At 48.0% G+C, this 13,086-nt stretch overlaps 2 protein-coding genes across 2 annotated transcripts; one reads left to right on the top strand and one right to left on the bottom strand.

The window, feature by feature from the left end:
* The first annotated feature begins 2,525 nt into the window (after positions 1–2,525).
* On the top strand, positions 2,526–4,391 carry LOC128713604 (cytochrome P450 4g15-like). Its single transcript, XM_053808467.1, has 3 exons — positions 2,526–3,202; positions 3,316–4,166; positions 4,231–4,391. Exons 1-3 carry the CDS (start codon positions 2,526–2,528, stop codon positions 4,389–4,391), a joined length of 1,689 nt encoding a protein of 562 aa, XP_053664442.1.
* A 5,452-nt stretch (positions 4,392–9,843) lies between these two features.
* Positions 9,844–10,962, bottom strand: LOC128713471 (achaete-scute complex protein T3-like). The gene has a single exon (XM_053808334.1). It carries the CDS (start codon positions 10,960–10,962, stop codon positions 9,844–9,846), a length of 1,119 nt encoding a protein of 372 aa, XP_053664309.1.
* Positions 10,963–13,086: the final 2,124 nt, after the last annotated feature.

The raw sequence follows: 13,086 nt of genomic DNA, 5'->3' as shown, positions 1-13,086 counted from the left end.
TGGTGTAGGCACCGTTCTCAGCGGCTAATCCACCAGACGTGTGCCTACGGTAGAGGCCGCTATCGACGAGGTGGACACAGGTTCACTAGCTCGTACGTGCCTATACAAACGAACAGACGGAAATGGTCTCAGCGACGCGCCAAACATCTCGCAGCTCAGGTGCGCCCCGAACATAACCCACATTTAATCTTCGACACACAAACACCGAACGCGGACACGACGGAGCAAGGTTTCGGTCACGTGCCGAGCAGGTTTTATGCAGAGTGGAGCGAACCCCTCTGTTGGTGAAGCTGAATACAAAAACCAAATTTCCAGACCCAGCATAATGACGAAGATTTTGATACAGCATTTACCATGTCTAGCCACAGCTTTCTAGCGATACTGATGGTATGCGGAATCGGCACGTGGGCTTGGGTGATTGAATGCAATTTTAACTACACTCATAGTTTGCCACCTCTGAGCGAAATGCTTCCTCACGTTCACATGTTCTAAAGGGAGTGCCTATGCGCATAAATTGTGGCAATCAACTTCACCCTGCCATCACAAGACAGGTTCAAATAATTGGCTTCTATTTGGGGAGCTTGTGTGGCACCTAGACACTAGAGAACTCCCTTCAAAACAGCTCCAATAATACCTCACTAATACTGTTAATAGTAGTCTATTGGAAAGCAAAAGTAAATCTCAATTACAATTTCCAAAGGAACTGGCGCCGGCAAAGTCACGTGCCAGATCCACCTTTATCAAACTACGCTGGTGAACTTTAGAGTAGTTGAGTTCCCCACGCTATTGCCACTATTTTTGCCTAGCTTCCTGCAACCAGTAGAAAGTTTCATAAATTCCCAATCCTCCTCTACTCCCGTCCCTCCACCCTTCATCCGCCTAGTGGCGCAGTGCTGATGACAGTTTAATTTATACCACTCGGTTTCATCGCCCGAATGCGCTGCGATAAGCAGTGCGCGCGAAGGGTCAATCGGTCGATGCACGGCATTAACTGTGACACCAGGCAACAACAAAACGCCAACGAACAAAAGAAGAAACAGATAAAAACAACTGAATATATATGCAAAACAACAACGAAAAAAAAAATACACCACACCAATTGCAACGAAACGAAGAAGGTCAGGAGCGTATGCATATCGCCGATCGTTTGTGGTTGTTTTGCAAAGCCACTATCAGCTGAGAATGAAGGGAAGGCCCTTTATCGAAACAAATCATTTTTGCTATTGATGTTGAGGTTTAGAGTGGCACTGATGTATTATCGTACGATAGGAGCTATTTAAGATGCGAGATGTTGCATCTCGCAGTGATAGTGGCGTAAGGTATCTGGGGCACTTAGACGTCACTACTGAGCACTTTCAGATATTCGATTCTGATCGAAATCTTGATCTTTGAGATGTGTTTACAATGAATTTTTGTGCATCTTCTTCTCAAAAGATTAGCTTTTCATTCTAAACCTAGATATCGATTTTCCATAGCAGTTTTGGAATAGTTTCTCAGTCGTAACTCAACAATAGTATATAAATATTGAGAAAAGTAAGAAATCTCTATCTTCAACGTTTAGCTTGTACGCAAATCCGTGCCTTTGTGTTGTTACCTTTCCGGCGTGCAAACTGCAGTGCCACTGTCGACGACTTCTTCACTAAAAACCCTTAGCACGTTGATAGTCCGCAAGCGCATCGGTTGATTGGTTGGCGCGTTCGGTTGATAGCTTGTTGGAACGGTAACTAAAAGACAACAAAAAAAAACCTCTTCGAGCTCGTAACTCCACCGTGTAACACCACTATTTTTGCGAACATCGTACCGTGCCTGCACACTGGCTGATCGGTTGCAGTCGTTTGGAGCGATTGGCTGGCCTCCGAACTGGCCATTCCTCGCCAGAATGCCGTTGCGCCGAAAAACGGATAAAGACAACTACCTGAGCACCTGAAACGGGCACGACCGTGACGGGGTGGCGCGTGTAGGTGGGCTTGGAGACGGGATGCATGTCAAGTGAGCCGGCCGGCCGGTCAACCTGATGAATAACCATTGCCATTTACAATTTGATGAAAAGTTTATTGCTACAACGTTTCCCGACACTGCCACCTAACCTCACATACGGACTCACACACACACACACGGTGGCGCCCTTCCATTTTGGTGTGCACTATGAGTGATTTGTATTTTTTACACCTTTCGTCTTGCTTTTGATATGCACCCCATTCCAACGGGGTGGCAGAGGGTGCGAAGAAAGAAAGGTTAGACTGCACCGGATCACCAGTGGCCGGTAACAGACCGGCGGTTCGATTATAAATACTTCGCCTGTGGCAAATTGATAGCCAGAGCAGCAGCTTGGATCGTCGGTGGTGCATTACAGTAGTGTTCTCGTGCCTGCCCTGGCAACGACATCTATTGACAGTTCTGGTGTACTAGCGTAGAATCCTCAACACCACCCGCAACCAGGCATTTCGGCTTCGCGTGTCCGTAGTGTGGCGTTCAGTGTTCGAAACCACAGTGTTAAACGCCCACACGACTGGCGTTAAGTGATCATGGGTGTGGAGACGATTCCAGAGCGAATGGCGGGTGATGAGACGATCCCGGGCAGCTGGGTGCTGTCGGTGACGATCGGTTCGGTGCTGTTGCTAGCCGCGGCAACGCTGTTCCACCTGTGGATGCAGACCCGGCGGTACGTGAAGCTGGGCAACCTGATACCGGGCCCGGTAGCTTATCCGCTGATCGGCAACGCAAACATGCTGCTCGGCAAAACTCACAATCAAATCATGGAGAAGGCAATGGAGCTGAGCTACATCTATGGTACGGTAGCACGCGGCTGGCTCGGTTATCATCTGGTGGTGTTCCTAACCGAACCGGCCGACGTCGAGATCATCCTGAACAGCTACGTGCACCTGGAGAAGTCGAGCGAGTACCGCTTCTTCAAGCCCTGGCTGGGCGATGGCTTGCTGATCAGCTCGGGCGACAAGTGGAAGTCGCACAGAAAGCTGATCGCGCCCGCCTTCCATCAGAACGTGCTGAAAACGTTCATCGACGTGTTCAACGACAACAGTCTGGCGGTGGTGAAGCGTATGTCGAAGGAGGTCGGCCAAGTGTTCGACTGTCACGACTACATGAGCGAAGTGACGGTGGACATACTGCTCGAGACGGCGATGGGCTCCACGCGGACCGGCGAAAACAAGGAAGGGTTCGAATACGCGATGGCCGTAATGAAGTGAGTGCTATTAATCTTGTACCTGTGCCTAAAACTATGCAATCCGCATCACCAAACCATCTCGTTACACTGTATTACATTGCGCGTCGGGCGTGTTACATCCCTTTTTACAGAATGTGCGACATCTTGCACAAGCGTCAGCTGAAGATTCATCTGCGTCTGGATCCGCTGTTCAATCTGACGGGCGTTAAGAAGGAGCAGGAGCGCCTGCTGCAGATCATTCACGGGCTCACGCGCAAGGTGGTGCGCGAAAAGAAGCAACTGTTCCAGCGTCAGATCGCCGAAGGTAAGGCACCATCACCATCGCTGACGGAAATTATCGGCAAGGAGGAAAAACCCGGCGAGAGCAATCTCGGCGGCTCGCCCGCCTTCATCTCGCAGGGTTCCATGCTGCGCGACGATCTGGACGATAACGACGAGAACGATATCGGCGAGAAGCGCCGACTCGCGTTCCTCGACCTGATGATCGAAACGGCCAACAACGGGGCGAACATTAGCGACGAGGAGATCAAGGAGGAGGTGGACACGATCATGTTCGAGGGCCACGATACAACGGCGGCCGGTTCGAGCTTTGTGCTCTGTCTGCTTGGCATCCACCAGCACATACAGGATCGGGTGTATGCCGAGCTGCGGCAGATCTTTGGAGACTCCAAGCGGAAGGCCACGTTTGGCGATACGCTCGAGATGAAGTATCTCGAGCGGGTGATCTTCGAAACGTTGCGCATGTTCCCGCCGGTGCCGATGATTGCGCGCAAGATAAACGAGGATGTGCAGCTGGCGTCGAAGAACTATACCATCCCGGCGGGTACGACGGTTGTCATCGGTACGTACAAGATTCACCGGCGGGAGGATCTTTACCCGTATCCGGAAACGTTCAATCCGGACAACTTCCTGCCGGAACGCACCCAGAACCGGCATTACTACAGCTACATCCCGTTCAGTGCCGGACCGAGAAGTTGCGTGGGTAAGTAAACTCCCTGACCCCTCGCTGACGGCATTCTGCTGAGCTTCGTCTCTCCCGATTGCAGGTAGAAAGTATGCAATGCTCAAGCTGAAGGTTTTGCTATCGACGATACTGCGACACTATCGCGTCGTTTCCAACCTGACGGAGAAGGACTTTAAGCTGCAGGCGGATATCATCCTCAAGCGCACGGACGGCTTTCAGATTCAGCTCGAGCCGAGAGCATGACCAGCGTCCACCGCCACGGAGATCCTTGGAGACGTCGTCCGCTGAGACATACGGAACCACCAACCAAAACAAACAACACACACACACTAGAAAGAACCCCGTTTTCATAAGAAAAAGCGTAACGTTTGCTAACCATAATATCACTGCGTTTAGAGGCCGGAGTTTACGAGAAAAATAAAATGAAAGCCTAATCGATAGCCTTTATCGTTCGGGGTAAGATGGTTTTAATTTTGGTTGTTGTTCTACGGCTACCTGTGTTTGTGTCCCGAACGTCCGCGAAAGGATTGCCAAAAAAGGGTCGGACCTTATCTCGGTAACAAAACCTCTTAGCAGAAGGGATCGAAAGGGCCGGTGCTGGACGGCTACGACTTCATCAGGTGATTGCGTCGGGATCTGTTCGCGGAGTGTTGCCCATGGCTGTCGACTGGGCGCGTCTATCACAAGTCTCCATCTAGCAGAGTCGATGCTTGTTTACGTAACATCTAGACATGTGTCAAAATCCATCAATTGTATCCATTTCTTCGAAACCCGTCACCACAACAGCCCGAAGGAATGGTTCTTTGCCGATAACGTACATTAGTTTTAACCAGCACGCAATAAAGCTATCAGACGGAAAGAATGTCCAAAAGATCCTTTTAAGATAGAACTATTTAGTGACTCTTAATGGCCCTATTAAGGGTCTCGTTTATATTGCTACAGGTCGAGGCTTACCGTGTGTAAAAATATACTGGCACACATACACACTAGTGCACTGCTAGTAAGCATGGTCGTTGACAGGTAAAGCAAATAATATGCGCATGTCAAAGCGAGAGTGTTTGCCTGTGTATATTGTCTGGGCAGGCAAACTCCTACCGCCTACGCTTCTTGACATTTCTCACCTTTCTTCGCACTTTCTTCTGTGCCTGTTCTACTTTTATCGTGCGCCATGTCAATCCATTCTTATCAGTGCGGTAGAGCGAAGGTTGGTTTGGTGTTTTTTTTTTTCTTTTTTTGCTTTCGTTTTTAATTTCTCCCCCCTGGTGAAAGGTCGTCTTTCTTGAAGCAAAATTATCAGATGGACATGATCCGGCCCTAAAATATGGTACAGTTCTTAAAGAAGGATGGCCCAAAGGTACACGTTGCGCAACAGCGCTACAGACGACCTGACACACAGCGTCGAATCCTTTCCGTATTCGGACGCGTTTCAATACAACCTTTGTGATTTTCCTGTGCTTGTGTGCGAGGTAATCAGTCTTCAAGATAATTGAACAGCTGGATCAATCACAAGGCGTTGGTAAGCGCTGCGGGGGCGTCCATGTAGTGCTCGCAATGTCGCTTATCGCTTTCTTACACAACCCACCCAGTATAAACAACATCGTATCATTGACCACGATTCTAACTGAGGGGTGCGGGTACGCCACTACCCCCATTGGAAGACCCCTAAGGCATGTGCAAACAGACGGTGCACCCTACGGAGCGTTTGCAGAGACGAGTCGAGAGATCAGACCACACTGCCTATCGGGATCATGTGGCCGGATTTGACACTTCCTGCTGCTACGTCTGCTTCATTTAATTATTCTACGTCTTTATTAAGATAGGTGCATGTACCTTTTTGCTGAGGTGTAAAAGAATATTCTTGCAAATAAGTTCTTGCTATGAAACAAGGATCAGGTCTTAATTATTCCATCTATTCATCCACAAGGATACAATTCAATTCCGGATCACAAAGCGGACATTCTCTTCCAGCTCTGTTGTGACTGTTTTGTTTCAATGCATACCAAAACATCCATTCTCAATACTATTGTCAAAGTGAATGTGTTTGTATTCGTTTTTTTTTTTCCTTGATGGAAGGTGACAATTATACTGCATGTTAAAATGGCGAATAATAGACACCTCTATCAGGACCATCGTGCGTCATGCGCCCGGATTCAAGCTAAAAACACACACGCAGCACAGCAGGCTATGCAATAGGAAAACAATTTCGGACATCCTTCTTTGGGAGAGGGGAAAAGGCGACTATATAGAGATTGCGATCAACCAATGCAGAAGGGATCTTCTTCGTGTGCAGTGTGTGGTCTAGATTGCAGAAAAAAAAATAAACACACAGAATATAATTACTCCTACGTGGTAAGCCACACGACACAGCAGGATATCTTGCGATCCCGATTTGAACCTTGTGCCCTATCGATCAACCATCAGACAGAATAAAACATAGAGTTGTGTACGCGACACCTAATACACGTGTGGTCGATGGCTAGGTACATGAAATCTCGGCGGGGCGCAAGGTGATGATGTTCTAGGTGAAAATATTGACGTAGGCGTGATATGTATCGCTACTCTGCACGTGTTTTATTGCAATCTGTCGCGCGTGCAGGAGCTCCAGACAGACTTCCAGGGAATTTTGCTGCAGGTATATGAAAACAATTCCCCACAGACAAGAAATTATGCACCTCTTGGCCAATGTCAACGTATGCTACACTAGTAGCCTTACCTTCAACACAAAATACTTGTGTGCTATACCTCTCTACTGCTGTAGCGTGTGCCGTACCAAAGTATTCACATTAAAAGAAGTGTGCTTCTTTTTTTTTATTTCTGGAACTCTCTATGACTAATCCCTTGCTCAACTGATAGATGGCGCACGACGGTATATTTTGTTTACATTGAAAAAAAAAAACAAGTTTGGCGCGCGACTAACGTGTGTGATTTCCTGTAAAAAGATACGCATACGCGATTCGTTCCGTTGTCACAATTTAATCACAAGTTAGCGATAGGTGGTGGAGGTGCAATTTCTTCCGCTGTTGCTGAATTTGTGGAATTATATTTTTTAAATATTGACATAAATATTTATACATACTGTATCCCGTTTTGAAATGAATGAAATGGAGCAGAGTTATGCACTGCTGGATAAAATGTAGTTGCAGGCGAGATACAGCTAACGGTTCAAATGTACAACAATGTGCTGGAGGTAACCCGAAAGCGGAAATGTCAGATACATTTCTGTCTGGTTATCAGACATTACTTCCGCATAGTGAGTGCACCGCACACCACCGCATCCAAGAAACCATCCCTCCCTTTGCAACCGATACATTCATTGACTGGGACGATCAATTGAAACCATTCAGGCTCGACGATATCATTTTTTATCTATAAAACTTCGAGATGCAAATTAATGATGAATGATGGTCCATTATCTAAATATTGCGCTCAATTAACGCATGTTCTAAATGTACTAAAAAATGTGCTGGTACTTGCGCAATTCCTCGGGGACTTCAGGATTTCCTAGTGCGTGGTTCTACAGCGTAGGTCTTAACGTACGAAAATATCAACAACAACATCAAAACATGTATATATATATACATTCTAAGCCACTTCTGTGAAGAGAAGCTCATTGAAAACGTTATCTTCACACAAATTAGCACCCCGTCTGCAGGGATCACCCGGTTATGGATCGCCTAGCGAAACGGACCCACCGGAAGAGACGGCGCCCCACCAGTCCACAGCACCGGCATAGATAAGATAGCATAGCATATCTAATGGCATAGCGTAGCATGGAAATATTCCGAAGAAAGTGTTATATAAAATGACTGACTTTGTCGGACTAGAACAGACAAATCGATTGTGCGGCGAGGCAGAAAAAAAAATCCAACCAATTCAAAGTGAAAATCCCAATGGCGGAACGGAGGTGCAAAACTGTTAGAACGGTAGACGCACGTGCAATGATGACGAGTTTTAATATCTTTATAGCACAAGATCAACTTCAACATTGATTCCTGATAGGTACGGTTCACAAGTTAAGTTTTCCTAACGATAGCTGAAGCCCGGTCCATTGTTTAAAACCACTCTTGATCTCGGTCTGTTGTCTGTCTAAGTTTAGGGAAAATGTCAATATGATTCGATTAGCTCCGTAATGTTTCTTCATGATGCACGCTAAAAATACCATAGTTAGCTACGTATCAAATTTATGGTGATTAGTACCGAGTATGGCATGGGCAAACATGTATCCAAAGGGTTCAAGGGTAATAACTTAGATGTTGAGCTGTTTTGATGATATCAAACGTTCACTCTCCAAGAGTGTAGAGACTCTTTCTCTCGTCACTGACGAGGTCTTGTGAAGGAGCCTTCATTCTTCAATTCACTGATGGTATGCGTCCAAGAGCACTTTTACATTTTTCAAGCACGTATAGCTGTATTCGCATTACAGTTCGGTTTTCAGCATTTTATTATTATCTGATTGTCATCTTCCCTCCAGAACCTTATCCGTACAGGTTAGATGTTCAATAACAACAAAAAAAAAACATGCAAAAACCATAGGACACATTTCAAGGTTTCCCTCACCTTTTCAGGTACTCTGAATTCTTTTCACAAAGCACAGCAGGATGTTACAGGTCTCCTTTCCTTCATCGGAAAATAATAAACAATAAAGAAATCGAGAAAACGCAAAAGAAAAAGAGGAGTAAAAAACGAACCCACATAAGTTCGGGTAGTTTGGCTCTTTTTTTTTTTGGTAAAATTTCTTTCATTTTCTTCATATCCACTCCACTCGCGAAAGTAAAATCATGTGATTTTTGTTTTCATGTTAAAATTTCTTTTATTTAATTACAACGTAACGTTAGTTGTTTCGTTCTGTACAATAATGATCTCATCAACGCCGTATATTATGGCGACATGGCCGACAAAAGTCCTTAACAACTTACGCACTAGACTAACTCGAGCTCTTTAAGGGAGTAGCACAATTGCGACAGTTTGCTAACCTTAACCTTCACGACATATTCACTGGTCCATTGCTGTTTTCGCAAACTCTTCTGACTGTCGATGACTTACTGCACATTAGGAGGAGTTTGCTCGCTTCCGCCGAGACGTACTGCCCATTCCGCGTTGTCTGCGGGTAGCGGTCAGAAGGAAAAATAAAATAAACTAACTATAAATAGCATCAATAAACTTAAGCAGTTGTGTCGAGGACGACCAATACATAAAAAGGGCCTGTTTGTTTTTAGATGGCTCCTGCGTAACGTATAACAGTAGTTAGTAACTAGCATTTAAAAAATCCTACCACTGCTACATCTAAAGGCGATTTTACATGTTAAGGGCACTTCTTTAGCTGAATTCAGCATGAGGCACTGGGTAGGCACAGATTCGCTTGTGTGGGTGTTATATTTATGTAGTTGTTCCGTTTTTTTTTCGCGAGCTCACAATGATGTCGGCCCGTTTCTAACCGTTGCCGTTTCGCTGTTGCACGACTCTGTGTGTGTGTGGGTTAATGTGGTGGAGCTCACGCACTCACGTTGACTAGACCGTTTCCTCGGGGATCATCCGACGTCGATCCGGGACGAAGGAGAAACTTTGGCACTGCCGCTTCTGTAGAGACAAATAAAAAGGATATTGAAGATGAGAAATGGTTCTGTTGGGAGGCACGTGATAAGGTTGAAACACTTACCGGTAGAACGGATGGAGGACGTTGGGGAGGCAGTAGTGCTTACTGCTGCTGCCACCAGGAGATGGCATCGAGCAGCTCCTCATCGTCCGGATTCTGCGGGCTGAGCTCCTCATCGTACGGGGAGTCCTCGTAGAGTTCGGTTTTGAACTGTACCGCTGCGTGGTGAGTATGGCTGTGGTACTGCTGCTGCTGATGCTGCGGTTGTTGTTGGTGATGCTGTTGCTGCTGCTGCTGTTGATGCTGCTGATGTTGCTGTTGGTGCTGAGCGAGGATGTAGTTGTTGTTGTCGGTGGTCGTACCAAGCACCGTCGAGTGGCCCGCATGCATATGTGCGGAGGACGTTACACCACCAATACCGTGGTCGGAACCGAACGAAGGTGTTGGCGAGCTGGACGGATCGACGTAGATGTCGTACGGTTCGTGCTTGAAGCCACCGGACATCGGTGCGTAACATCCACCATTCGCGCCACCGTGCGACGAATGGTCGGACAGATGGGACGGTGCCGGAGACGACGCGTTCGACGGTTCGGACATCGTCCCGTAGTAGGTGGAACCACCGGAAGACGCGGAACAGATCGAACTGTTCGACAGTTGATTGGAGCTGACGGCGGAAGCAATCTGTTGCTTGGTCGGTGCAACCGAGCCCAGCTCACCACCGTTCTCGTCCAGCATGCGCTGCAGACTCCGGATGTACTCCACCGCCAGCCGGAGCGTGTCTACCTTGCTCAGCTTCTTGTTTGCACCGCGCGTACCATTGGTCAGCGCGGTTACCACGGTTGATGGGATGTGTTGGCGCAGGTTCGCAAAACCATTGTTCACCTGCTTGACGCGGTTCCGTTCGCGGGCATTTCGCCGCTGCACCGAGGCTGATTGTTGAGGTGTTGCGTACGGTAGACCACAGTACGCGTACTTCTTCGCATTGGTCACCACCGGTCCACCGGCCGGCCCGGAAGCGGGCACTACCTTGGCCGTCGCTCGGTGGCCCATCACCGCCGAAGGTGCCGGTGCCAACGGACGCTGTTTGCCCAGCAGTGCCCCCGAACTGTTGGTCAACTGCGAGGTACCGAGCGGCTTTTGCTGCAGCTGAAGTCCACAATTTCCCGGCATAATATTGTGCAGGTTTTGGCTGAGTGCCATGCTACGCACTGCCGCTGCCATCGCTTCTTCAAAGTTACGCAAAATGTCCTGAGAGCACTGGGCCGAACTTCCAACACCACTGTTTAACACTGTGTCACCACTATTCTTGCTTTACCGGTAGTAGAACTTTTCCACTATTTTCAGGAAGATCTGCCAGGTTGGATTGATAGAAGAGTTTGATTTTGTGCCGAAAGTTGCGAAGTAACTGCGCGCTATAGACGGTTCCACCGTATTCCACAACACTTAATCCTTGAGTTCCAATTCGTATCAGGCACCGTCACAACACTTTACGCACCGTACAAGTTTCTTCCTTTGCACTTGCGCCGAGTTCTACACGTCTGGTCTGGCAGGTTCCTGGCAGAAGACTGACCTGTGAAATCAACTAATACCACTGCTTCGCAGCGCACCGGCCACCGTACACTTGGACTTCGAGCGGAGAAGCGAAGAAGATGTGCGCTCGCATCGGAAGTTGCTCCCGAAATGATACCTTCTGGGCTTAGGGCAATGCGTTTTGTACAGTTTTTCGGTTTGCACACCACGCACCACCTTCACACCCGGCCACCTAACCAATACACCTTCCACCAAATTTCGGGCGCACTTTGCTCCGACGTAAGGCACTTGCGTGCGGTGCGCACTGCTCTGGGTGCCTTTGCTCGATCGTCCCGTCGCGCTCACGCACATCTTCGACGCGTTCTCGCTCGATACGTGACGAGAGAGCGGAAGGCCCGCTCTGCAGGGCGGTTCGGCTCATGCGAGAAGATCCTTTTTTCCTCACGCACATATTCACATCGATCGACCCGATCTCGCATGAACAGTTTTCTCTTGCTCATCGTCTACATGTTGGGCCCTTCTCTCTTTTTCTTTCTCTCTCCCTTTCTCTCTCTCCTTTCGCTGCATATATCTCTCTCTTTCTCTCATCCACACAAATACTTTATCTTTTAGTCAACTGCTCAGTAGTGTTGGTATGTGTAGACCCAACCTCAGGGATGCAGGGCTCCGGCGTAAAAGGATCCCGTTTCCGTGAGCAAGCGAAGATCGAGCGAGATCGTCTGGAAAACGATCATCCAGTGGTAGAATGGTGTGGTGGGACACCAGGGAAGGTAACGGAGTGGCACGCAGCTTTAGGAAGAGCATACACCGGGACGAGCCTTCGGGCGCACTTCGGGTTCCCATCCATGGAACGCGGGAGTGTGCGCGCGCGCGTTCGGTCGCGTGCCGCATTCGGCTTGTTCGGCACGATCATCCTCACCGCGTACGCTACGCCTCTCTTTCGCTCGAACCATTGTCGTACCCTAAGCTCACGTACCGTCCCCAAAAAGGCCCAAATGTTCTCTTTCGCATTCCGCTCATCAGCATCTTTCATACCTTTCAAACCAACCCGCACCTCCTCCTGTGCTAATGGGGTGCAAAAGGGAAGGGGGGTTGCGATCCCCTGCGGGGGAAGGGTAGATCATGGAGGAGCATTTGCTTTTGATCGCCTCTTTTCCGATGCGGGTGCTCTGCATCTCTCCACCAACGTAAGATGCACCACGCCGAACAGGTCGGCGGGTAAGGGTGGATGCAGCGATCCACTACAGGCCCGGGCAGATGCAAGACTCAAACCGGTGCCTCACAATACACCTCCTATTCCTGTTCGCAACCGTCTTGGGGTTGTGATACGAGCGGGCAAGCAAAAACAAAAAGGCACGCAGGAGAAAAAGGAAAAACAATCGCCTCTGTTGCTGGAGACGAGCGTAATCTCGCGGGGCAGCATAATCTTCCGCATATGCTATTTGCGGTGCGTTTGTGATGTTGCTTTGCCTGAGAATTTACACGTCCGTCATCGACACGTTTAACAGTAGGTGTTGCTTCCCGGGTTCATTTCTTTGAAGATTGTTTTGTACATCTAACACAATATGAGGAAGTACTCACAAATGGAGTTCTCGCTAGAAGTAACATCCAAATCTGGAAGACTATTGGCAACGTTTAACAGTAGGTGTTGCTTCCTGGATTTATTTCTTTGAAGATTGTTTTGTACTTCTAACACAACATGAGGAAGTTTTTGAAGTACTCACAAATGGAGTTTTCGCTAGAAGTAACATCCCAATCTGGAAGACTATTTGCAACGTTTAACAGTAGGTGTTGCTTCCCGGATTTATTTCTTTG

This window comes from Anopheles marshallii, chromosome X (genome assembly GCF_943734725.1).
Source record: "Anopheles marshallii chromosome X, idAnoMarsDA_429_01, whole genome shotgun sequence".
Taxonomy (NCBI): domain Eukaryota; kingdom Metazoa; phylum Arthropoda; class Insecta; order Diptera; family Culicidae; genus Anopheles; species Anopheles marshallii.
This window is presented reverse-complemented; position numbering and strand designations above follow the sequence as displayed.